This window comes from Prionailurus viverrinus, chromosome A1 (genome assembly GCF_022837055.1).
Source record: "Prionailurus viverrinus isolate Anna chromosome A1, UM_Priviv_1.0, whole genome shotgun sequence".
NCBI classification, from domain to species: Eukaryota; Metazoa; Chordata; class Mammalia; order Carnivora; family Felidae; genus Prionailurus; species Prionailurus viverrinus.
This window is the reverse complement of record NC_062561.1, coordinates 107,678,457-107,705,423: the sequence shown is the minus strand read 5'-3', so window position 1 is coordinate 107,705,423 and position 26,967 is coordinate 107,678,457. Positions and strand designations below refer to the sequence as shown.

General features: G+C 39.3%; 1 protein-coding gene across 1 annotated transcript in view; it reads right to left on the bottom strand.

Annotated features, from left to right (window-relative positions):
* Nucleotides 1–15,541, bottom strand: part of CHSY3 (chondroitin sulfate synthase 3) — a 282,663-nt gene extending 267,122 nt beyond the window's left edge. The window contains exons 1-2 of the mRNA XM_047875214.1: nucleotides 14,417–15,541; nucleotides 11,693–11,976 (exon numbers count right to left, since the gene is read on the bottom strand). Of these exons, the coding sequence (XP_047731170.1) occupies nucleotides 11,693–11,976; nucleotides 14,417–15,224 (1,092 nt within the window). The 5' untranslated portion in view covers nucleotides 15,225–15,541. The remainder of the gene's footprint in view (nucleotides 1–11,692; nucleotides 11,977–14,416) is intronic.
* Between the last annotated feature and the right edge of the window lie 11,426 nt (nucleotides 15,542–26,967).

Genomic DNA, 26,967 nt, shown 5'->3' with positions numbered 1-26,967 from the left:
AAGATGGAAATATATATACTGATTGCAGGCTGTTGCACTGTCCATTTTCCTTTTGCTCTCACAGAAATGCATGCAGTGCCTCTTAAAATAAGAGACAATTTTCAGTTTCGTTTTTAAATACTAGGCAACAATAAATAAGAGAATAGGGTGCCTGGGTGGCTCTGTCGGTTAATCATCCAACTTCAGCTCAGGTAATGATCTCACAGTTCGTGAGTTTGAGCCCCCCGTCTGGCTCTGAGCAGCCTGGAGCCTGCTTCAGATTCTGGATCTCACTCTCTTCTCTGCCTTCCTCCACTCGCTCGCTCGCTCTTTCTCTCTCTCTCTCTCTTTCTCTCTCTCAAAAATAAAACAACATTAAAAAAATTTTAAATAAAAGAGAATGGTGATTTTTTAAAAGAGAATGAGATTAATGAAAATGAGGTAACGACAGAATAACTTCAGGAAATGTTCTTTATTGAAAAAAGCAACATTCACAGCAATGTATGTAATATGCCACCTCTTGTGAAAAATGTAAATTCGAGAGGTGGGCAATACTATACATGCATAGTCTCACATGCAAAAGAAACTCTGGAAAAAAGAGTAGACAGTTGTTAGGGGGAAGGCCTCTCCAGGCAGATGGAGGCCAGGAATTGAAAGATTTTTAACTATATCTATTTTTATGCCTTGTTTTTGAACCATTTTATATTACTGGTTCCAATCACCAAATAAAATTTGAGTTGTAAACAATTTAAAAATCAATGACTCTTAATAAATTAAATGTTTTTTTTAATTTTTTTTTCAACGTTTATTTATTTTTGGGACAGAGAGAGACAGAGCATGAACGGGGGAGGGGCAGAGAGAGAGGGAGACACAGAATCGGAAGCAGGCTCCAGGCTCTGAGCCATCAGCCCAGAGCCTGACGCGGGGCTCAAACTCACAGACCGCGAGATCGTGACCTGGCTGAAGTCGGACGCTTAACCGACTGCGCCACCCAGGCGCCCCAATAAATTAAATTTTAAACAATCTTTTAATCCTATGGCTTTGGCATGGTTTTTCTTTCTACATTTTAAACAATAACTGTTTCACCGATGAGTGAAGCTTGCCTAAAACAAATGCATTCACATAGTCTGATAATACCTATAGTAGAGCCATACTCCTACCAGCTTAATCTCAGAGAGCAACAGCTTTGTAGGCCTCCATCTTCTACTAATAAGTACTTACAAAGGACTACAAAGCTGAACATGATGTCTTACCCCTTATCCCCTCAGATCTCACCCTCCTGGCCTGTTATTCAACTCTAGCTTCCCTTCTGCCCTCTGGCAAGTTCTTGACTTGACTGCTGACTGCTTTTGGCAGGAGAGCTTCTTCCTCACATGGTTCAAATATCATCTTCTTAGTAAAGCCCACCTAACCACCCTATTTAAAATTGCATACCCACAGTCTTGTGTTCTTTTGGCCTTCCCTTACTGATTTACTCTCTTTCCCCTCTAGAAAACAAGGCAGTAATTTTGTCCATTTCTTTTCTCTTTTTTTCTTCCTATAAAAGGGCCAGGAATATTCGTTGTTCAATAAGTATTTGTTGAATAGATAAATAATAAACAAAATTCAATGTATCCAAAATGGACCTCCATATTCCTCACCCTCTGCCCACGCCTGAAACACACCAATCACCCACACTCACCCTTCTTCCTTTATTCGCGGTCTCTGGGAATAGTACTAGCATATGAATCCAAAGCCCAGGAGTTACCTTGTAACTCTCCCCCATTACACCCTGTATGTAATCAATCGCCTACTTCTATCAATTTTCTTTCCTCACTAGGCTCACCTCTACCGCCACTTTTACTCTTTCATCAAGACTCATCTCTCATGGGTCTGGTACCATAGCATCGTAGTTGTCTTTTGTTACTATCCCTAGGAACTAAAAAGTCCATCCTTCCATGCTACACCCATTACTGTAGCATAATGTGATCATGGCATTCACCAATGAAAAAATAATCTTCAAAGCTCCCCATGATCTATGGAACTGATTTTCCACTCTGACTACTCATTACAATTGCCCAGAGATTTTTAGCAATTCTACACAAGTGCTCCATCACAACTACGGTATCTAAACCAATGACATCTCCCCAGGTGATTCTAAGAATCAGTGATCTACAAGGTATAATCCTAAACCTCTGAAGATGATGTACAAGGCCTTTCCTGAGTTCTACCAACAGCTTTTGAGCCTCATTTCTCCTACCTCCAGACATACTTGAAGCAAACACACGATTTGCCATCATGCTGTTCTTCCACCTTTGCCTCCTCAGGCATCCTGACTTACCTGGCAATGCACCTGTGTATGACGTCTAGTTTGAAGGAAGTACTGCACTTTGCTCTTCTCCTTGGGGACTTCTTCCCTTACAATTCTGTGTATCCTATATTTTTCTCCATTATAGCAGTCAACTATAGCATGGGCATGGAAATACTTGCTGAAAATACTGGCTGAAATCAAATTTACCCAAAAAAGTTTGTAAATAAATTACTGTTTCTGCAATCAAACAGATACTACATTATCTTTTATCCTTTTGAGGTTCAAGTCACCAGTCAATGTTAATGCAATCAAGTCAACGAAAACATTCCACCTATAATTTTAAGAACTCTGTTACTATACATTACTCAAACATATTAAATAAAAACAGGTATAAAAACTCTAGCCTTGCATGGGTTAAAAAAATATTTTTTTTCTAAGAATGTTTTAAAATCTATCTTTAATTTAAAAAAAAGAAAAGAGTAATATGTGAACCATGAAAAGCAGACCATAAGAAAACCTACAGTTATGAGTGATGGCTTTAAATTTATTATCTTAAATCCAGTCACTAACTCTTTGGAACAGGTAAATAACAAACATAGACAGAAATGCAGAATGTTGATTTCCCTCCTATGATCTACCCCAAAGTAAAACAGAACAAAAAGTCATTTTTAAGGAATAAAGAATGGACTGGATATTTGAATACAGAGAGTGATTTTAAAAAAAGTTATACAGAGGTCTAAATCTTAGAGCCACATTGGAATCACCTAGGGAGTTTGAAACATCACCTATGTGGCAGGTCTCACCTGTTAAGAGATTCTGATATAATGGGTCAAGGATGGGTTCCAGCATCAGATTTTTTCCGAAGTCCCCCAGGGGATTCAATTGTGCAGTCAGGCTGAGGAAGTACTGAATCAGCACGTTCCCTGCTACAGCAAAGCCCATCTTTCAGAAAGCAATTGCAATAAACCCTTTCCAATCAACGTTCTCTTTCCCATGAGGGTAAAAAAGAATATGAACATTGTACACTGGAAAACATTATTAGTAGTTAAGAGTTATACAGGACTTATTATGTGTCAAGCATTAGTCTAAGGCCTTCTAATACGTTGACCTTTTTATGTCTCACAATGGCTCTGTAAAGTTGGCACCGTTTTATACCATTCTGCTTCTGCGAAAATAGCTAACAGCTGCAGAACACTTAACACTGCCAGGCATTATTGTGAGTGCTGTTATATACATTGACTCATTTAACCCTTACAACCGTTCTAGGAGGTGGGTACTGGGATTATATCCATTTGATAGATGAGGAAACTAAGGCACAAAGAAGTTAAGTTACTGTCTCAGGCCATACAGCTAGTGAATGGCAGATCTACAACTTGAAGCCAAGTATTCCAGCTCTAGATTTGGTTAAAAAACAAATTCTTAGTGGCCTGTGCTTTACAAAAGGCAAAAAATATATTTACATGCCATCAAACCACTAAACGTGCCTTTGTTTTACTCCTCTTCAGTAAATTAATACAAACAAGAGAGGAAGATGTTCACCTAAGAAAACGCAGATAAAGACCCGGTGATCCCAGTTCCAACACACACATCACTGGTGAACCCAAGTGGAGCTCTCCTGACTTAGAATGAAAGAGAATTCGGAAGGATGACAAAAATGGGAAACCCAACTCTGTATCAGACGTGAAAGCAAGACAACGTTAGAAGCGGGACTCCCTCCTCCCTCTGAGCTCCATGAGGACAAGGAAGGTCTATGTGTGTTCACTGCTGATGGAGACATATTTGGGCAAATGAAATCGGCCAGCTATATAAGATGTGAGATGACTGAATTCTAAGGCAGACTAGTTTAAATTTAATTTACCACTGTAATTTTTCTCATACTTCGTAACACTCATCATGGGTATTAAATATACTCAACTCATATAAAATTTATTTCTATATACAGGAACATTAGATTAAAAGAGATTTTTTCATTAAAATGTTGATTGTTCAATGTTTGCATTTGGGCGTGCAAATTTTACCTAAAATTAAACTTACATTTATATAAAAAAGTAATAAAAATTACATAACTTATATGATTATACAATAAATTATCGAATTAATGAAAATAGACATTTCTAATAATCAACTTGATAGCGAGGTAACCACATTGCTAATTCTAGGCCAAGATGTTAGGAATTCTCTTGGACTTCACTCTGAGCTCCTCAGGTGGGACGGCCATTGGGTCTCTAATCTGGTTTGATTTCTCCATGTGTAGCTAGTGTTTCCATCATCCTCTTGATGAGCAAAGAACAATCATGTATCTGTCCTTAACCGATGACACAACAGATACATTCTGGGTTCTCACCAGAGAACATGTGTAACTCAAACTTCCTGTTGGCCAACCTACTATGAAACATCTTAGCGAGAGGCAATATCCATGAAGGGCTTTCTGAAAGCTATTCTAAATTTTAAAATAAAATCAAGTAAGGCAGGAGGCAATGGTGCACTTGAACATAATTGCACTGTCTCCAAGTAGAACTCCTCATGCAGAACTGCCCGTCTGTGTGGCACTCCTGGCTTATGTTGAGGTGATTTACAAGAAATACTGAAACAATTCATACTGTTCTACTCACAGAAGTGATGCTGAGTTTTGTGATCCCTCAGAGCCCCTCTCTGTTCTATGGGAAAGATCTCTTTCAGGTCTCAGTATCTAGGTAGAGTTCTCTTTAACAACAGCAAAACATGAGCCCAACCCACATTTTTAAAGATTTTTTTTTTATTTTTCTACATTTTCCTTTTTCCTTTATTTCTTCACATTTGAATTTAATTTTATTGCTTACTACTTTTATTAGCATGTATATATTTTTTTAAGCTATCTCTCTTTAATGAATGAAACTGAAAGAGACAATGAAAAGTACAGATGACATTGACAGTGAAGAATGAGGGACAGAGCTTGAATGACAAATTGTGAGTAAAGATTTTAGAAACTCAATGAATTAAGAAATCCATTCCATTCATTAGTTAGTTCCAAAACAGGGTTTGCTGATTTTTTTTTAGCATTGTTTTGATTTAGTTAATTTAGAAACTTATCACATACTGTGCCACAAATGTCCCACATCTTTCTAAGACAGGGTCACCTTAAATGCATGTTATCATTCAAAATTATTTGTATGTGGTTAAGCCTTAACTAGAGTGTTGTTTAATAGTTAGGACAGTAAATGAACAGAATGTTAGGATTCTGAGGGAACGGCAATCCCTTAATTTTTCAGTTTACTCAGGCTTTCTTATTGCTCAATCATATCAAATAATGACTCAGATGACTAAAGACGCTGAATTTTTTATTTTAATGAAGTTTATGGCTAGCTCAAATACCTCATTATTAAAAGGCACACCTTTGCTCAAAACATGTAACATGTTATTATCAAAGGAAAATGCCGTATCAGTTGTATTACTGAATACATTTATTTGCATGATGAACACTAATTCATTCGATAGAAAAGAGACTGAAATAAATGTTTCTAAAAACATAGGGGGTTTTTTGGAGACCAAGACAAAGCAAGCAGAAGTAAAAAGTTGACTTGGAATTTCTTCAGGAAATTAGTATACTTATGATCAATTAAGGAGGAAAAACATCCAAAGCTTTTAATCTAAGATAGTATTTATGTCGTCATGGAACTTATTTCAAATTGTGTGGAGGCATCTTTCTCACTTACTATTTTCCACAATTTGTCGGAATCATCTTACAAAGCATATGTTGTCACAATTCAAGTGATAAGGCATCCATTAACAACAACAATAAACTAGCTAAGACTACAAAATATGGAAAAACCACACCATGTTTCTCCTTCAACTTGGAAGGCAATTTCATTTTGTACAAGGAAGAAAACAATGTAGCAGAAAAGAAGCCGCATAAAATCAATGCGTGATTTCATCTGACAAGCGAAATGGGGGTGGGAAGGGTAGGTGTGAGCAGGTTACCGCTTTTAGTTAAAAACTAAACTGTGAATAAGAACCAAGAAAAGATGTTTGAACGACTGAATTTTTGATCCAAGTCCCCACTTATGCTTCTCCATACATATTAATATACTCTGGGGGCATAAACCATGTTCATGATACAGCAAAATTAGCATTGCAGAAGAGTGAAGCCCCTAAGTTAACAGGAAGATGCCAGGGAGGATGTACAATAGCCCTTTAAGAATGGCACAACTATTTTAACCTTAATGGTTATGTTATGAAGAACTTATATGTAGTTAAGTTTTTTATGGTATAGCTCTCTGGTATTATAAGCCCAGAGAAACACTTCCAGAACATATCCTTTTGTGAAATAATGGAATTTTCTAGGGTGTTGATAGCCTTTAGGGGGCCAAGATGAGACATAAGACATTCTGGCTTGAAATTAACTCTTTAAGGAATCTAATAAAAAATCTGTTTAGTCCTAAGAAATGGTTTTTAAGCCCAAAGAGAAATATCTTTATCAATATAGAGCTATATTTTATTCGAAACAACATTTAATTGAATGAAATAAAGACACAGGCATTCTCTGGCTCCATTTAACTATAAACATTAAGAAGATAAATACACACCGTTCTGAAGATGAGTCTTAGATGAAATGTAAAACTCCCTCATAGGGAGAAGAAGAATCATTGAAATTAAAATTACTTAAATGCTTGAATATAAAGGATTGCACTAAAACAGAAACCAAAGAAATAGAACTTGCAATTCTCCTAAGGCACATGCTGAAACTGGATTGGCTGAACTATTTTTTTTTTCAACAGTGAGGACTTTCTAGTTACTAAAAATACACCTACAACAAAGGAAGTATAACTATATTATATGACACACAATTCTAACAGCCAAGTTGGAAAAAATTCTTCTGTAAATTACAGTATTTAAAATACGCATCTCATTCTCACTAGAAAATCATTTCATCTTCTAGAGAATATTTTAATAAAAATTTCAACAGGTGCATTATCTGCCTCAAAATATCAGGACTCATAAGCATACCTGGGCCAGGCAGTTAAAATAAACATGCAAGGAAAGCCTGTTGCTAGAATTAGGATATGAAGGGGACTGAAGACTGCTGGCCTCTCCTAAAAGCATCTGAAAACAAAAACAGAAAACCTTAAAACACTCCATGAGCCAAACAATGTTTAAGGGCCATATGCAGCCTCCCAAGCTGCCAGATTGCAGCTCAGAGAACTAGAAAAACAGTAGCCAAGATAGAGCTCTACCACAAAAGCAAACTTAGCCAACAGTGGATGCCAATAAATTCTCACACTCACAGAATGAATAAAATAGAATGATTTTTCACGAACATGCTTTAGTTAGTAATCTTTACTTATACAATTTGAGGTATAAATGAGTACAACAGCAACCCATAAAGTGTGTTGATTAACATATGCCATATGTCCTAGGACTCTAGATGTTTCTACCTCCAAGTACCAAAGGGAGAATCATAATTCTGACTCTCCAATGGTCTTAGGCACACAGAGAACCAGTCCATCTGAGGCTGATCAGCAACTAAAGGCCTTCTTAGTCAGGAGAGGTCAAGTCATTCCTGGGCCCTAGGAGTGATCTGGGTGCACATTCTGTGATCTCTTGCGACATAGGGGCTGGTCTATCATAAGCACGTTAATTTACTAAGAACTTGATGAAAAGTGGTGCATACCAAATGCATTTGTAATCTATTTTATATGTCATTAAATACAGAAAGAAAAAAGTAAAAGGGGAGGAGATGACAGAGAGAGAGAAACAAAGCAAGAAGCCCCCATGCAAGACATTTTTCCCAGACCATGAGGACATTACCCCGGGGAGGAAGTAAAGCTATCCATCATTTCCTGCAAAAGTGAGCACCACAGGAACAGGTTCTAGCTACTTGAAAGCCAAGTTCCTGGTGTTCATATAGTTGATTGCAGAATGAGACACTATTAACCTCTATTTCTACTGAAAATTCCAGAGAATCTCAGAAAAAAGGGCTATTGTTCCAGCAACCCATCTAGAAACCTATACAATAATTTTTTTTTAATATTGAGTCTGATCTGAGATTCCTTAAATATGTATATTAGATCATCACTTGTTAGATAATATTTTCCACACTGTTTGTTTAAGATAAACTATTATTATGGTGCTCAAACACTGAAGCAAATATGTGTAATGCATCATTTAAACATGCAGACTTCCATGTTTTATAGTAAGTTCTACTGACATGGAATCCCCATACTTTCAGTATTTTTGAAACTTTCTTGCTCTTTGCCAAAAAAAACCTTAAAGTTGGATTCTTTAACTGAAAAGAATTCAGTTTATTTTTAGTTTGACTCTTTTGATATAGACAAATCATTCATTACTAATCATTAAAAAATAAAATATCGATGAATCCATGTTATGTATAATACATGATCTATTCAGCAACAATTATGGCTATAATAATTAACATTTATTGAAAATTTACTGTGTACTAAACACTATATGAAGGGCTTTACATAGGGGTTTTTTTGCCAATTCACTTAATCTTCTCCAAAAATTATGTAGCACTGTTATAATGTCCAATTTCAGTTGAACTAAACAAGGCTCAAAGAACTAACTTACCAAAGACAACAGAACTCAAACCCAAGTTCAAGTGTATCCTCTCTCTCTCTCAATTAATGCTAAATTGTATATAAAACAGAGAAAGTACACTTTCATTGAACAGTAAATAATACTAAAAGATTTCTAGGTTTTATAAAAATTGTAATTTATCATAAAGAAAAGCTACATAGTCTATATAGTTTAATTATGTTTGCCCAATCCTCTTCCTGGAAGATCTTCAAGCCTGTTTATCATTTTTAAAAGATAATATTGCACCATGAATGCTTCATATATTTAAACTCAAAATTCATAGGCAGTGCTCTTAACTCTGTAAGAACTTTTATTAGGAGGAAAAGCCAAACAAAATTCTGAAATCCATGAAAGGTATAGATAAAGGAAATTCAAGATTTTAAGAGAATTCTATCACAGATGGATCTTTTAAAAGAAAAAAGAAAACAAAGTTAAAGATCCTTTCATAGCTTGTTATACGACCAGATGTACAATTTCATCTTTACTGAGGACACCAATGTACAGTAAAATAGAGGATTCTTTTCAAATAATGTGAACAGTAGCAAAGAATGGACATCAGATGAACTAAACTAAAATCTAAACTGGAAAACCCTAGTTTGGCTGTGACCCAACTGATCTACTCAGGAGTCCCATATAACACAGAACACATCCTAATATTAACATGCTTAAATTATTACTTAATTGTATATTTACCATTACTAAATTTATTAACAGATGCTATTTAATAAATACCTTGGCCATGAAATGTTCCATCATTCCTTTAAATAAGACCTGAGACTTTGTACTACCAAAGCAATGCCCCCTCAAAATTCTGTTTAAATAGCTCTTTAAAAACTGATATTCCAAAACAAAGTAAATTCTATGTAATTGTTTAGCAAAAGATAAAGCCAACCTTCTAAAACAGCACAGCTTTAGAGAATAATATTTTCTTTTGCGAGGAAAAAAAGATAGAAATTATTTCTTCATATAGATTGTGAACTCAGTTGATAACCTAGTATGAGTGTAAATGTAAATGTATTTTGAAAAGTTAATGAAAATACTGTGATCATGATGTTACATCTTGTAAGATTTGCAATTTCTTGGTTTATCTGTTCTTTTATGTCAGTTTATGATATGACCTAAAGTTCCACTATAAAATGCCTATATTAAAAATAAAATATTAAGTCGATTCTTGAGCATGTAGGTCACCTGAGTTTACTTTACTCTCCTGGAACATAAATGGGTACACAGCTAGATGAAATGGGTTCACAGCTAGATGAAGACGGCAGGATCAATGAAAACTTGAAGGGAAGGACATTTAAACAAAAGGTTCCTTAAGACCTTCTATGTGATGTTAAGGCAATAAAGTACCAAATAAAACATTATAAGTTTCCATCTCTATTTTTAAATATCAATAATTTTGTTTACTCATCCATACAGAGTGAATGTCTCCAAAGTTGTATCTTCATATAAACAAAATCAACCTAATGTGTTTTCTATACTGTGTATTTGTTTTATGCCTTTAAGTTAGTTTTATGGTAAATGGAGAAACAAATATTTTTCAGTGAGTTGATTCTAAAATACCTATTTTTAACTATAATGTTCTTGCATTGCAAACATTTTTATTCTACAGGGTAGTCATAGTTATACAAAAGAAAAATTACAATTTTAGTATCAAAAGAAATGAGGTAATAACAATTTTAAATTTGCATAGTACATATTCCAAATAACTATTTATTGATAATTTTTAGTTTCTTTAATAGATAGAAGAAATATTCCCTAAAAGTGTAAATACTACAAAGTATTAAAAATAAAGCAAAATTAACTAAAGTAATTACACAGTAATTACTAAAGTAATTACAAAGTAACTGTGTAATCTTGAGGTATCATGACTTCTCAAGGAACCTATTTTCATGTTTCTTCTATACCGGGAGACAAGAAAAATTTGAAAAGATAAAAAAATGAGTTAAGTTATAATTTACATATGTGTGCAGCTGAGTATATCAAACTCCAACGACCTGAAAACCAAACTACTCAAAACTGCAATACACCAAATGTCAAATCAAATTCTTACTAACACTAACCTTTAGGAAAACTATTTCAAACAAAATTGTATTTCTCTTCAAAACAAATTTCTGAAGGAAAAAAAAATCCCAGAGTATTTCATAAAACTAATTATCACAATAAAAGAACAGTTCCTAACTCAGATTATATAAACAACAGCTGCTGTTCAGGAAATAGAACGGCAGACAGAGACCAATTGTAGGGAACCAGTCATAATACTAAACAGTTACTTAACATCTTCAGAACTTCTTCTATTTTCCCAGGTAACAAGCCCCCTTTATTTTGTGAATAAATCTATCATAAATGATACCCTATGAGTTAACTTTTCCTATGATTTAAAAACATGCATGTTAAATTTCCAACTGAAAATCTCCCAAGAGAACTTAAACTGTTCGGAAACAAAGAGATGCAATTATACACCTAACCAAAACAACAACAGCAACAACCAACCAAGTACCAAATGCTAAAAGTTACAACCCAAGAGAATAAAACTAGTCCCCTTGTTAGAGACAGGAAATGGATAAGCACGTATATCAACACCAATAAAGCAAATAGAGGGGAAAGAGCATCTTCCAGAGATGTGACCATATATACAGATTCCTGCTTAAAGTTAAGGGCCATGCTAATAAAAAACACCTCCCACAGGCCTCGGCTCTGTGAAGAAAGTTATTCCCCACAATGACCCTTGTGTCCATACACGGCTGATGCTGTCATTTTCAAGCAAGAGAATAAACATAGTCATTGCCCCAGGCAATAAACTGGCAAGAATCTATAACATGTGAACATTTTCATCACAGCCTGTCTTACCTCATAAGACCAGACACACTGAGTTCCACCAAAGCGTCGAACACATCGTCCTACTTCCACGTCCTCATGAGTCGTGTACATTTCTCTGAGGCATTCACCAATATGTGGCACCATCCTCCTGAGAACCTCTCGACTGAAGATCATGCCAGGTCCTCCCATACAGAAGTTCTCTCCAGGCTCCAGCCCCAATTTTCCAAGTTCTTCAATGTTCCCCAGGCCAGTCTGGCCCAGGTAGAGAGGCTTGCTGCTATTGAGTGATCGAAGAAACTCTTCTAACTTATCACCTACAAAGAGAAAGGCAACAATCTCTCCTTTTCCTAATTTCGTAATCATTTAGAACATACAAAGTAAGGGAAAGACCTTTCAACATTGTGCACAAACTCCCCAAAAGTCATAATATAGCTGAAAGGAAGAAAGACCTCTCTGAATATTCTATTACTTTAAAACTATGAAATTTCCGTTACTAATTAAGTCATAATAAAATGTTCTTAACCTTCTACTCAAGGTCACTGGAAAACCTTAAGTATAATAATCACCAGACTTTTTTTTGTAAAAGGTGAGATTATGATAAGGAGATTAATGATAAATTTCTTAGCATATCTGAGTTAATGATAAAATTTTCAGAAAATAACAACATTTATATTCAGCACTGATTGGCAGATTGTCGATATCCGACTAGTATTTTTTCCTGATAAATTGGTCGTGTTTTGTCCTGAACTAAACTTGAGTCACATACAAACAAAAATTGAGAGAGAGAAAGAATATTAAAGTTGTGTTGGAATTTAACTTGGGAACTTTGAAAAGCACCTTTTTGGAAAAAATAAACATTTGTTAAAATAATAATATAATTGGTTTCCTTACAGTATGTAAGTTCATCAAGAAAAACCACTTAAACATCAAATTGTGTAGCTAAAACACATTTGGTATTCTACAAAGCGACACAACGAAGTAGCCACCTTCTTTATATTCCCAGTCAGCATCTTTACTATTGTTTTTTGATGAGAACTCATCTGCAGTCATTTATCTTGAAGCCACGCCACACCTCCCCACCTCCCCCCTTGGATTTCAGTGAGTTTTAGCTATTATTGGGTTCTTAATTCAAAATGCATTTCATTCTTAATAGAGATGGAATGAATATGGCACTTCAGTGTTCTGAAGGACAGTCTTTCAAACCATTAAGAGAAATGACAGAAGTAGATGCTGTTCGTGCATTTCAGACATTCTCTGTCAAGTGTGGCAAACTTCTGCCAGGAAACCTTTGTGACTTCAACCATACGCAGACGACAAGGGGACTAGAAGGGATCTGTCACTTATAGCTATAGATAGCTATACATCTGAAATCTGTCTGTAAGATACCGTATTCATTAGAAAGGCAGCCATTTATTTTTGTACCGAATCACCAATGGAATGACTTCGCTCTTCCCAACCTAACCCCAAGAAATCTCTAGTTATTACTCCACACTCACTCCCTGAGCCAAAACGGAATTTGTTTGTTTTTCCTTGAATCCTGTGAAAGACTACCTGGATAAGGAGAAAGCAACGAGGCTTTTTAACAGTAAGGAAGGGCTGCCCCCCTTTGACCAAGAAGCTGGGAAATGGAGGAAGCACTGGGAGACCCTACTTCAACACAACCCTGAGACTTCCCTTGCGCCCATCTGCATCTCCACAGCGGGCGGTACTGGGAAGATTTACTCCCGCTCTTAGGAGCTTCTCTCTGCTGAGTTTAGAAACCTCTGGCCAGTGCCACCCACGATGAGGGTGAAAGACCGCGCCTCTTTTAAAACTGACAAAGTTTTCTCCTGCTGTGGCTGCGCGTGGTTTTGGGGAAGGACTCCAAGCCTCTGCTTATCGCCGCCGCCACCAAGATGGACTGGAAAGGATCCACATTAGTACATGCTAATACAGCTTGGAGCTCCTGGGGTCTGGATAAGTCACCCGCACTCTCACCTTCTGCGCACCACCAATTCCTGAAAATGCTCTCCTCCGCCCGGGGTTTTATTGAGGTGGGTGGGGGGCGGGGTGGGGGTTAGGGCCCGACTCTGTGCAGCACTGCTGTGGCTGGAAGGAGGTGCGCGCTGGAGCGATGTGGGTGTGGGTGCTCAAGGACTCCCGGTGCTTGACGCGGTCGTAAGAGAGGGAAGGAAACGCAGAGGGAACGGTCCCGAATAGCGAAAATAATTCCTTAATCTCACCATTTCTGAAACCGCGCTAGATCCAATCAAAACAAAAGGGTTGTGGAATAAAGCTAGAACACCCGTATCCAGACCGGCTCTCGCCCGCTTCCTCGGTCTTCCCTTCCTTTACTGAGGACACGCCCCTCTAGATAGATTTGGGAAACTACTACCACCCCGGCTTTCCGAGGAGGACAGAGTAGGAAACGCCTTTGGCTAACCCTAAAGTCCCTTTCCTCAGCGTTGACACAGAGTGAAGAGTAGGGGCAAGCGCTGGGCGGAAAGGAGAACAGCAAGAGTGAGAAAGGCTAATAAAACCGGTCAGGTGTGAGGAGGGTCCAGACTGCAGCAGAAGAGGAGGAGAGGACTAGGCATGGTGGGCGGATGCGAGGGGTGGGGACCGAGGGCTGGGGGCTGCAGGAGCTCAGAGCACGTGCTGGCAGCCAAGCAGAGAGGGGCTGGGCAGGGATTAGGGCTGGTTGCAGAGGAAGGATTCGGGAGAAGAGGGTGGGGGGGCAGCGGGCAGGCGGGACAGCCGGCGCTGGGAGGTCACCTTTGATGTAGACATCGTCGTCGGCGCGCATAAACCACTCATACTTGTCCAGGTAGTGGTCGTGCATGTACTTGATCATCATGAAGGACTTTTTCTGGGGAGGGTAGGAGTCGTCCACCCCCGGTAGCGCGATGACAGGCAGGGGTGGCGGGGGCTGGCTCATTCCGGCGTTGGGGGGCTGCTCACTGGAAAAAAACTCCACGCGGCCGGGGATGAAGCGCGCCCAGGTCCGCTGCGCCGCTAGCGCGCGGCTGCCCAGGTACTTCTGCGCGGTCATCACTCCCACATACAGGAAATCCCGGGGTCGGGAGCTCGGGGCGGCAGCGCCCCCGTCCCCGCTGCCGTTGTGGCTACTCCCCGGCCGGCCGCTTCTCCGCTGCCCAGCCGCGCCCCCGTCCTCCTCCTCGGGTTCCCCTTCGGCCCCGGGGGCGCCTGGCAGCCCCGTTGCGCCTTCGGACTCGCGTCCTCGCCGCCGCTGCTGCAGCGGAGGTGGCTGTTGCCAGGGGCTGCTCCGAAAACTGGTTGCTCCAGGCGCTGCCTCTGGCAGCGGCGGCCCCTGAAGCTCCTGGCGCGCGGGGGGCGGCGACTGCTCCAGCCGCGGCCGGGGCTGAGGTTGGGGGAGCGGCCGCTGCGCGCCAGCGCCGGGGCCAGCGGCCGAGCGGCCGTAGTAGGAGCAGAGGCTGGAGCCGCGTCTCTTCCTCTCGCTCAGCTCGGCCACTCTGGGGGCGATGAGCCAGGACGCGGCGGTGAAGCCCAGCACCAGCCCCAGTGCCACGCTCATCCACGGGCGGCGGGAGCGCACGGCCATCGCGACTGCCCCCGGCGCGGACGCTAGCTGAGTGGCTGCGGCGCTGCGCGCGGGTCCCGCGGCTCACACCCGCCCCTCCTCCGCCTCAGAGCCCCCAGCCCGGGCCGCTGCCCGCCGCCAAGGCGCCGACGCCGGCTCACGGTCGGAGCGCTCCGGGCGCCTGGCCCACTGCGGGTTGCCGCTGCCGGCCGCGCTCCCCGCTCGGCTCTAGGTCCGGGCTCCAAACGAGGGTCGGGAGTGAAACTTCTCCCGGCGGCGGCAGTGGCGGCGGCAGCAGCGAGAGGAGCTGCTGGAGGAGGAGGTGGAGCGGCGGCGGCGGCAACGCGTCCGCTCCTAGGCTGCCACCCTGTCACTGGCGCGCCTGGTCCCTCCCTCCTCCCTCCTTCCCGAGCCCCCGCCCTCGCTCTCCGCCTCCCGCTCCCCCCCGCCGCCGGGCTCCGGACTGGCCCCGAGGAGGAGCCACGAGCAGCACCGCTGCCAGCCCGGGAGAAGCGAGAGCCGCGCTATTTCCCCGTCACCCGCCCTTGGACGCCCCCCGTCCCCGCCTCTGTCCAGAGCCGGCCTCCTCTCCGGAAGGAAACGATCCCGGTCGGGCCGCCTCCGGCTTCCAGCGCCGACGCCCCCTCGTTCCTCCTCCCACGGCCCTAGCTCTCCGTCCCATTTCCCGTCCCGTCCCGCCCCTCCGCCGGCCTCGCAACTCCCGCGTCCGGGGGCTCCACTGCCCTCCTCCCGGCGCGTCGGCTCCACTGACCTCATCGGCGGAGCTCGGGTCTCAGAGCCCCCGGCAGGCGCCCGCAGCTCCCGCCCCGCTCGCCTCCCCCGGCCCACAGCGGGTGACGTCCCGGCGTGACCCTTCCCCACTCTGCCCCGCCCAGGTCCGTGCGCGCTCCCCTCTTGGCGTTTGCGGTGCTTTTCGCGTCTCCCCTGCTGCTGCTCCTCCGAGTCTCTGCTCTCCGCTCGGTGTCCCGCGCACTGCTGGGGGAACCATCTGTCCCATCCTAGGTCCGGGCTCTAGGACCTAGGACCTCACCTCCCAACCTTCCTAACTTCCCAGTTTCGCCTGGCTCCTTCACCACTCCTCTCCAGTCTATGCAGAGCACCGCTGTCCCTAGGTGTCTCTCCTAAGAAAATCTCAGAGGCAGACACTGACAGATAACGGTGAGTGGGGACCCAGTCCCCAAAGAACATAAAAATCCCATGTTCCCCACCTGTTGAGTTGGGAAGTGTGGGGCTGGTTCCTGGTCTCCGCCTCAGTTCTCCTACTGGCCTCTTGTCTAGAAGTGAGAACCATGAACTATTTTCAGTCTTGGTAAAAGACTTATTCACTGGGAGAGGCCAATGATGGAGAAATGTGAACAAATTCTAGAGCCAATACCCAGAAGATGCAATTTAAGAAAATTCTTGTTACCCGCCCTCAATAAGTAAACTTAATCAGAAAATAAAATAGAAAATGTAATTTTTATTCTTGCCTATAAACTTTTTTATTTTCTTAGGCATGACAGGAAATGTCTTATTTGTCCAATTAGCAAGAAAGACATTCAGCGACAGAATCTCTAAGGAAGTTCAATTATATTGGCCAAGATTATTGAAAGTTACATGATGAAGAAATTGCCCGAAGATATGTAACATTTTGAGGAAGGGGACATTTAAAAACTCTCCAGAAGTTGTGAGTCTAATAGTTTGAGGTGCGTTTTGGCATTCCAAACCCTTTCCTCTTCAAATTTCAGTCTTCTGTTTTGTACATCAAACGCAAAGGGATGGTATTGAATAGCATTAGACATAGGGCTCAATCCCGCCAGGTGCTGGCGGCTTCCCTGGAACAGTAGGCCTGGCCAGAGCCCTCAGAGGAGTGGTTCTTTCCACACCAGTCACTGGCTGTGCATGAGCTCGTCTGACTAAATGTTTCATCCACTAGACAATGAAGCTCCTTTTCCATGTCTGTGTCTTGCCCAGAAACACTTGAGAATACGGATTATTAAGCTCTTTTTCAAAATTTAATTTTAGTTAGAATACAAAACTAATCGAACAATCCCTTTCTGATTTAAAAATACATCCTCCTAAGAATTTTTTAACTTCCTAGAATAGTTCATTAGAACTCTCCCTATAATGGAAATTTTATTTATCTGTTCTGTCCTAAGGCAGCCACTAGCCATGTATGACTGTTGAGCACTTGAAATGTGGCTAATATAGTTTAGGAAATGAATCTAATTATTTTTTTAATTTTTTAAAATGTTTGTTTACTTTTGAGAGAGAGAGAAATAGAGTGTGAGTGGAGAAGGGGCAGAGAGAGAGGGAGACAGAGAATCTGAAAGAGCCTCCAGGCTCTGAGCTGTCAAAACAGAGCCCACATGGGGCTCAAACCCACAAACCGTGAGATCGTGAACTGAGCTGATGTCCAAATGCCCTGAACCACCCATGTGCCCCTAATTAAGTTTTATTTAAATAGCCCTATATGTCTACCATGTTGGACAGTACATTTCCAGAGGAAATCCATAAGATGTGGACCATAAGACGTGATCATAAGGTACGGTCAAGTGTGAAGAACACCTATACACCAGCTTACTTTCCCCTGAAATATCCAGCAGGGTTTCATTCTAATGAGTGCCATTCTTTTAGAAGATCTACAAAATCATTAATTCTCATTGGCCACAAATAACCCACTCATCGACTGTTATAATATTGTAAGATAAAGTTAATTTTATTCATTCATGTATTCAATAAATATGTACTAGAGATTAAGTATTAGGGTGGAAATATCAACAAGATATTCACTGCCAACTCTCATGAAGTTTATAATTCAGCGAGAAGACAGACATTAAGCGCCAAACTATAAAATGAATACAGTGGTGACAAATTATATGAAGGGGAAGTACTTAGAAATTATTTACAAGAGCATCTGATTTATTCTGGGAGTCAGGGGAGCTACTTGGAGACATTGAAATAAAAAGTGTTGAAATGATGTTCCATACTGGCTAAATGACCTTGGAAAATTATTTAAATTGTCTGAACTTTAGATATCTAATCTACATTTCTGTGAGGATTAAGATATTATATATAAGTGCTTAGCCCAGTATCTAGTTCATTGTAGGCACCCAGGAAATGTTAATTCTTCTCATTTTCCAAACCTTCATGATAAAATGCCTCAGATATCTCTTTACTTATTTTTAGTGATATTTATCCTTTCATTTATTTAACACATATTTATTTAGTATCTACCAAAATCCAGGTACTATTCCAGAGGAACAGGAATAAACAAAACACAGTCCCTGACTTCATGGGGGTTATTCTACTAAGGAATTATTACACACACACACACACACACACACACACACACACACACACCATGCAAGCATGCACACAAACACATATAATATGCTAGGTGATACAGGTTTTTTAAAAAAGTGGGTAGGTACAAGTGTTCTGTGAGGCCATCTTAAATTGATTGGTCAGAGAAGTTCTTTCTGATAATTTTAGCACAGAACAGAAAAAAGTGAGGAAACTAACCATAAGGATATCTGTGGCAAGACTTTCCAGGAGGAGAGAACAGCCAACACAAAGGCTTGAGATATACATGGTTATATTGAGGAATAGCAAAGAAGCTGATGTGAGTTGGAACTGGGAGGGAGCTGGTGACCTGGTGGTCATTTAGGCTAGTGCCATTCAACAAAATCAGAATGTGAGCCATAAATGTCAGTCCTATAATTTAACTTTTTTCTTGTGGATACAGTTTTTTAAAAAGTGGTGAAATTAATTTAAATAACATATTTTACTCAACTCACTGTATCCAAAATATTATTACTGCAACTTATATATAAATAATAATATAAAATTATTACGGAGAAAAGTTACATTCTTTTAATCAGTCCTAAGTTTTCCAAATCCATTGTGTATTTCACATCTTAATAGCACATCTAAATTCAAACTAGCTACATTTCACATGTTCAAAAGACACATCTAACTAGTGTCTATCACATTAGACTGTGAATATTTTGAGGCTTACAGACATTTGTAAGGCTTGGTCTTTCATTCTGATTGATAACGAAGGTGTTGAGTAGAATGGTAGTATGTTTTTTATTTACTTATGTTTTACAAGGACCACTCTAGCTCCTGTGAGAAGAAAAAGTTAGGGAAGGACAAGGGTAGAATCAGGGAAAGCATTTAAAGCATTACTGATGTGACCTCCATGACATCCCACACAGTGTCTACACCTTTTCCCCATTTTTATTAAGTAGAAGTTTTGAGAAAGCTTTTCCTAAGAGTGTAATTTCGTATATGTTGAGATTCCTCAAGCTATTTATTTGGTATTTCCCAAGGTCAGTGAAGTAATTTTCCCATACTTACTTTAATTTTGAGATACATGAGTTTTCAGGTAGATGCTTTTTTGGAAAATTTCTACCAAGGGCTACGTTTTTTTTATTAAAACAAAGAATAGGGTAAAACATTCTAGGGAAAAGTTAACAACAACAAAACCTGTATTTGAATAAGAGGGGTGGTAAGTGACAAATTTGTATGGAAACTTTTTATCATTGAATAAAAATACTAAATGTATTTTTATTAAATACTAAAATATAGCCAGATCTGAATACTACATTGAAAGAAAGCTTGCAGAAGTGTATATAATTCTAATATTGCTGACCAAAAATGGTAAGATTGTTGTTCTTACCTAAACAAGAATGTTTCAGTAGGTACACTAGTGAAGCACTTGATTAATCTTGATGAAGCAGCTCAGCAGATTTTGAGGAAAGTAATAACAACAAAAGCTTCTAAAAAGTATGATGTTTTCCAGAAAAAAAAATGCAAAACTGATTCCCTGTCTTCTCTCAATCCTTAGCAACTTTAACCAACCCAAAATAAAGTCTGACACACTTACAGAGAGCCATTCAGCAGGCTTCTCGGAAGGTACTCCATTCCATGTTTGAATTGATTGGAAAGAATTAGCAAGAACTTCAAAATCAGACAAAGGCACAGATGCATTTAAAAGGGTGGCTATCATAGTTTGCTCAGGTACAAGAGTTAAAGGTAAATATTTAAATATATGGTTCAATGTACGGGTCTGCTACTAGGTGCAAGCCAGTTTAGGCTAGTTCTGACACTTCAATTTAGTATTTTACTCTGATATTTAGAATGTTATCATTTTTTCTTGACAGACCAAGGCTGAGCTGATTTCATTTGTGTGAAACAACTGTGGCATCTAGTGGCTAATAATCATAATGTAATTCTGTTTGTTTCTAAGGGGTAGATTGTGTTATATGGTATTTTTGACGTTGCCAATCAATAGCTAGAGGAATCTCAATAAACAGAGAATTAAGCATAGACACATAACAAGATGACTAATTATATGTTTGTTCCCTCAGAAATCAGCACATGAGGGAGTGATAGAAGTTCATATACTGAAATAGGAAAAGGTAATTGTTTAGAGCACATGATGAACCTAGGTAAGTTTCAGAGCCTAATTCTAATGAACATTTAGTTCATCAACTTGAAAATGTAGGGTTTTGGTTTTTTACACTGACTGGCTATTTGATCATGCTAAGGAATTATTAACTCCTTGTTTAGATATGATAATTGTATTGTGGCTATGTTTCCAAAATAAGGTTCTTATTTTTTCAGAATTACATACTGACATTTTTGTAGATGAGCTAGCATGCAGACTGGAATTCAAATAACACAGGATTGAGGGAGGTGCTAAGTGGATGGCAATGTGGGTGGAGCTTGGCTGACCAGGGATTGATAACTGGACTGGGTTATTACTTTTGGGTAGACTTTGAATTTCCTGTAATAAAACCCTTAAAGAAAATATTTTGTTTAAAATCAACACACAGACTTATAAAAAAATATTTATTTATTTTTGAGAGACAGGGAGACAGAGCATGAGTGGGGAGCAGCAGAGAGGGAGGCACAGAATGTGAAGTAGGCTCCAGTCTCTGAGCTGTTGTACAGAGCCCCCGACATGCGGCTCGAACTCACAAACCATGAGATCATGACCTGAGCTGAAGTTGGATGTTTAACTGACTGAGCCACTCAGGCACCCTGACTTTTATTTTCTATAGATTTATCTGAGTATGAAGATGGTTCTTTCTTCAAAATCATCAATGTACTTTGAAAAGAAATAAGGGGCGCCTGGGTGGCGCAGTCGGTTAAGCGTCCGACTTCAGCCAGGTCACGATCTCGCGGTCCGTGAGTTCGAGCCCCGCGTCAGGCTCTGGGCTGATGGCTCGGAGCCTGGAGCCTGTTTCAGATTCTGTGTCTCCCTCTCTCTGCCCCTCCCCCGTTCATGCTGTGTCTCTCTCTGTCCCAAAAATAAATAAACGTTGAAAAAAAAAAAATTAAAAAAAAAAAAAAAAAAAAAAAAAAAAAAAAAAAAAGAAATAAGACTCCTGCTGTCACTTATGGAAGAGACAAGAGGTGACCCTATCAGAATTAAAACTTCTACTTCTTCCATCATCCCTGGGCTCCAACATGGTCTCTCAGACATAAGTAAAACGCCCAATCATGCTTTAACAAATAAAGAGGCACTATTTATGATGAGGACTTTTTTTCTTTTTAAGTACTAGTAATCTATGATTAGGCAGTGAGCTGTAAAATCTTCAGAGAGCTCCTAATCACCAATCTGAATTTATTCTAAAAAATTTTTTTTTATTTTTCCTCCTTTCAGTACTCTCCAAAATATTAATAAGCTCCAATTCAATACTTTAATCTATCAAAAATTGAAATGCACATGCTACCTTCCTTCCTGTTTCTTTAACTTTTTAAAACCCTGTAAATTACTATCTTTTCCTCTCCTACAGATGACTGCTGTTGAAAATAAATATAATATGATCCACATATGTAAAGAAAAATTTTTAGTTGCCACATTCTGTAAAGTAAAAACAGGTGATGTGAATCTTAAATAAAATACTTTATTTTATTTTATCCAGCATAGCCATTTCTGACTATTAAGTCCGAAAGCTCATTTTCTGATTAACAAAGACAAATGGATTTCAGAACATTCACAGGATTTATTGAGCTTTCTTAAGTATCAATATACAAATACTTTGCATATGGTTACATAAATATGATGTATACATGTGCATGCAGGTGTGTGTGTGTGTGTGTGTGTGTGTGTGTGTGTGTGTGTTTATAGCCATACTACCATTACAGAATAAACATAAGAAGAGAAATTAGGGGGACGTTTCTGTCATGCAGCAATTTCAGGATATTATTTACTAAGATGCGAGAAAGGTTAAATATCACATCTCTCAACCCATTGTCATTGCATTTTGAGAGAGTAAGGCAGGTATAGTTTTAGTTCATTTGACGACTGCTGCATCCAGTAGTGGACTTTTATTTAAATTCATAGTGAGCTAATAATGACACATCTTTCAATTGTCTTGAAAGTCATGGATTGCAATAAAATATTAGCAGTGGGAGGACAGAACTTTTATTTTCTGCCACTCTCCAACTTTTTTTGTTTGTTTTGGGACATATACATACGTTCATAAAATGTTTTTTCATTTAAAATATAGTAGGTTTGTTATTTCTGTATGAGTCATTATGTCATTTTTTTCTAATTTTTAATTTCTCACACTAAAAATACTTGGGATCCTCATTGATTTTTAAGACTGTAAAGAGCTTTCAAAAACCAAACATGTGAAACCAATGGTCTAAGGAAATACCTTCATTTGCCTTTTTCTTCTACTAGAAATAGCATGACAATTTTTTAGGAGGAAAAATTAAGAGTTAGAATGCCTTCCTCCTGATGGAACACTGGTCTAATGGTTTGGGATGACAAGAGAGTGACCATCATTGAATTTGTATTTTTAAAGCTGTGACATGTTTTTAAGTATACAATTGCCTCCATGTGTTCAGATTCACCCCTATTGCATTCTGGAATCTGGTACCTTGATGTCTTGTCTTGTTTTGTTTTGTTTTGTTTTGTTTTGTTTTTGTATGTGTTGCTGTCGGAAGGGAATGTCAGAAATGAATCTTTCGAGACAAAAAGAATTTAAATCACTCAGACATTTAGAGTTCTAATTTGTATCAAGTAGCAATTAGTAACTTTAACACATTTGGGAGTATATACTTTTCATTTCTACAAAAACCAACTCTAGGACGATGCATCATTCTAAGGCTCCAACCATTTTGTGTTACTGTGCCAAAAAGAACATGTCTCAGTAAGTGACTTTTAGAGGTTAAGAGTCATACAATGTAATGAGGAAAGAGGAAGATACCATTGCCATACCAATAAAGTTGAAGGTGCAGTTATATGCCCTTTGAAGCCAGTTGGAGCTCCAGGAATAGACAAAATGTAAAATCCAAATAAAACTGCGTGAACTAATTGACAAGGGCGAAGTGGCTCACCTAAATGAAATAAGTGGTCATCATTTGGAAATTGCTCTCAGAATAGTGTTCCAGATGTAAAATAAGAGTGTGGGGAGGCCTGGGACATGGTGATACTTTATCTCATTGGCTCCCTGTGGCCTTAGCTCTGATTTTTCACTGGGCAGTAAAGACTAGAAGAGCCTGAAGAGAAGATTAAGAGCAAATGTTAGCCTCATAGCTAAGTGATTTCCCAGCAGTGCTTTCTGTTTTCATCTCCCAACTGGGCACAAAGAGATTCAAAAGGAAGCATGGCTGAGGCACACCGAAGAAATAAGTGAGGGGTGGAGCACTGCATTTTTAAGACCTTTGCTACCGTTCTGCTTACCACACCCTTCATACTACACCACACGTTTTTCTTCCAGACTGCACTTCCCACGTCTACCTTTGCAGAAAACGGACAGAAATAGCCACAGTACCATATGAACCAGATTAAAATTAAATTTAAGTTTTAGCATTAACAGCATAGAATTGGGACTCCAGGACATGATATAGCCAATCAGAGTCAGATGAAACCTTCCGATAGGCATATAGAACCCAAATGGCCACGAGGTCTTAAAAGTAATGAAAACTTTGGCATCCAGGTCAGTGTTTCTCAAAGTAAGGTCCTCAGGACTCCTCTGTAAATATTTCTAATGTTTTCATGTGCATAAGTATTAATAGTAAATCTGGAGTTCTTCTGAATCAGAATCACTGAGGGGGGGGCCAGGAATCCACATTTTAAAAAACTTTTTTATATTTATTTAGTTTTGAGAGGGAGAGACAAAATGTGAGCAAGGGAGGGGCAGACAGAGAGGGAGACATAGAATCCGTAGCAGCCTTCATGCTTTGAGCTGTCAGCACAGAGCCCGATGCAGGCTCGAACTAACAAACTGTGAGATCATGACCTGAAGCTAAAGTCCGTCCGACACTTAACCCACTGAGCCACCCAGGTGCCCCCAGGAATCCACATCTATAAAAAGACACCTAAGCATTTCTTAAACATACTAAAGTTTGTAACCTACTGTTCTAATTTTCCTTGATAAATGGGATAATTCAAAGCCCTAAGAACATACATTAAATTTAAAAATTAACATAAAAGCAGAATTGTTATACCAGTTTACTGACATTTATCACCCTCAGAAAACAAAAACAAAAAATGAAACCATGAATACATAGCTGAAATTCTAGGTTCGCCAGCCCAAAATGATAGAATCACCCTTATTCAATTGCTTTTTACAAATTGAATGTAAATTGGTTTGAGTTCCTTAAGAAGTGTCTCTGATGCAAGAATTTGAGAGCAAGTGGTTTATTTGGAAAGTGATCCTGGGGAATACTGATGGGAGAGTGGAGAAGTTAAGGGGAGAGTTCAAGGAATGGAAAGAAACCAATAAAAGGTAAGTGCTGAAGTCAGTTACCACTGAAGAAAGCTAGAGTTTAATTCCACTTGGGAAACCCTTGGAATCATTGTAGACCATGGGCCTCAGACTCATCCCATAGGAAGAGCAAAGAGGCCAGGTATGTTTATAGACAAATTTCTGTCAGTCTTGATCAAGGGCTGCTCCCAGGGGACACATTCCCCAGTACTTCTAGCCTGCCCCTTGCACAGTTTGAAAAAGCCCTTCATCAAAGAGTTAAAGAGCTCACAGTTGGAAGACAGATCAGTGGCAAGCACGGAAGTGGTAAAGGCAAGGAGATGTGGGCAGGACTCTGGCATCCTCTGCTCTAAGCCACAAATTAAAGTGATACTCATCCCCAATGCCATACTTCTGAACTTTCTGTATTACATTAGATACAAACCATGTAAGTAACATTTACTACACAAAGTAATATTTTCAAAAAGCGTGCCTTGCAAATTCAGATTTCTATTCATTGATGAATGTGTCTTATATAAAAAATCTTCTTATGGGGCTATTGGAGTTGTTGATGTTTTCCTATTACTATCCCCTTTTGAATTACTAGAATTCTTGGTGAAGGGCCACTATGACCATTTTAGTTGGTTTTGAGAATTCCCTTTGGCTATCTTTTAAAAACATTTTGCAATGCAAAATTTCAAGCATATACAAAGTACATGTACTGGAACCTCCTGAACCCATCATCCAGCTTCAACACTTAGCTCATAACCAGTCTTGTTTTATGTATGTCCTTGACCACTTAACTCCTGCTGAAATTTTTTTAAAGCAAACTACAGACATCATTTATCCATAAATATTTTAATATGTAGCTCTAAAAACTGACAACTATAAAAATGCCATCACCTTATATGAATTCGATAATTATTTCTTAATATTATCAAATATCAAATAGTCATTCAAACTGTCAATAGTCACATCAATTCCATGTGTTTTACAATTTGTCTTATGAATTTATACTTCTATTTTTTTATTATCAGTATTGTTTTATATGACTCTCAAGCTTCTTTAATAAGTTCTGCCTTATTTTCCTTGTATTATATTTGTTTTTTTAAAAAAAGTAGATTGTGGCATCTGGGTGGCTCAGTCAGTTAAGTGTCCAACTCTTGATTTTGGTTCAGGTCATGATCTCACGGTTCACAAGATCCAGCCCACGTCGGGCACTGTGCTGACAGCACAGAGTCTGTGTGGTGTTCTGTCTCCCTCTCTCTCTGCTCCTCCCCGGCTCTCTCGCTCTCACTCTCACTCAAAATAAATAAACTTTTTAAAAAAGTGGATCATTTGTCCTATGGGGTTTGCTACCATCTGAATTCTGCAGATTCCATTCCTGCAGTGTCATTTCACATGCTTCTCTGTCTTCTGTATGTCCTGTGAATTTGTGAATTGGCATTAGGACCTAGAGAATTTCCAGATACAAGTTCAGGGTTGGTTTTTTGTTGTTGTTGTTTGTGTTTTTTGTTTGTTTGTTTTTTAACAAAACTACTCAATAGATGATATTGTGTGCTTTCAGTAGGAGACACAAAATATTTGTCTCTGTTTCTGACATAAGCTGCTATTAATAATGAATTCCTAGATTTGTTAATTCATTAGAAGTTACATGGTAATAATTCTAATTCACCATTGTTTCTTCCTTTGTTAAATGGAATACTTCTGTGAGGAGAAAACTTATCTGATGGTACAATCTTTTTTTATCTTAAATTTTTGATGACCCAGAGGTTTTAAAAGATAATTGAACATTAAAGATGTCTATACTCAGTTCCTGAGAAGGTCTTGCTCAGTAAAACCGATAGAAATAATCCAAAAACAGAATCTCATTCCTACCAGATACAATCTCATTTCCTGCTATTTCATCTTTAGTCATCACTAATATTCTAATCTACACATCAGGACATAAAGTTGTGGCTCTGAGAAGAAAAAGATGCTGTATTTTTCTATATTTACGTTTTCTGTATTTTTTACTTTTTTATTCACTAAATTGGCATTGTAAGAGTAGG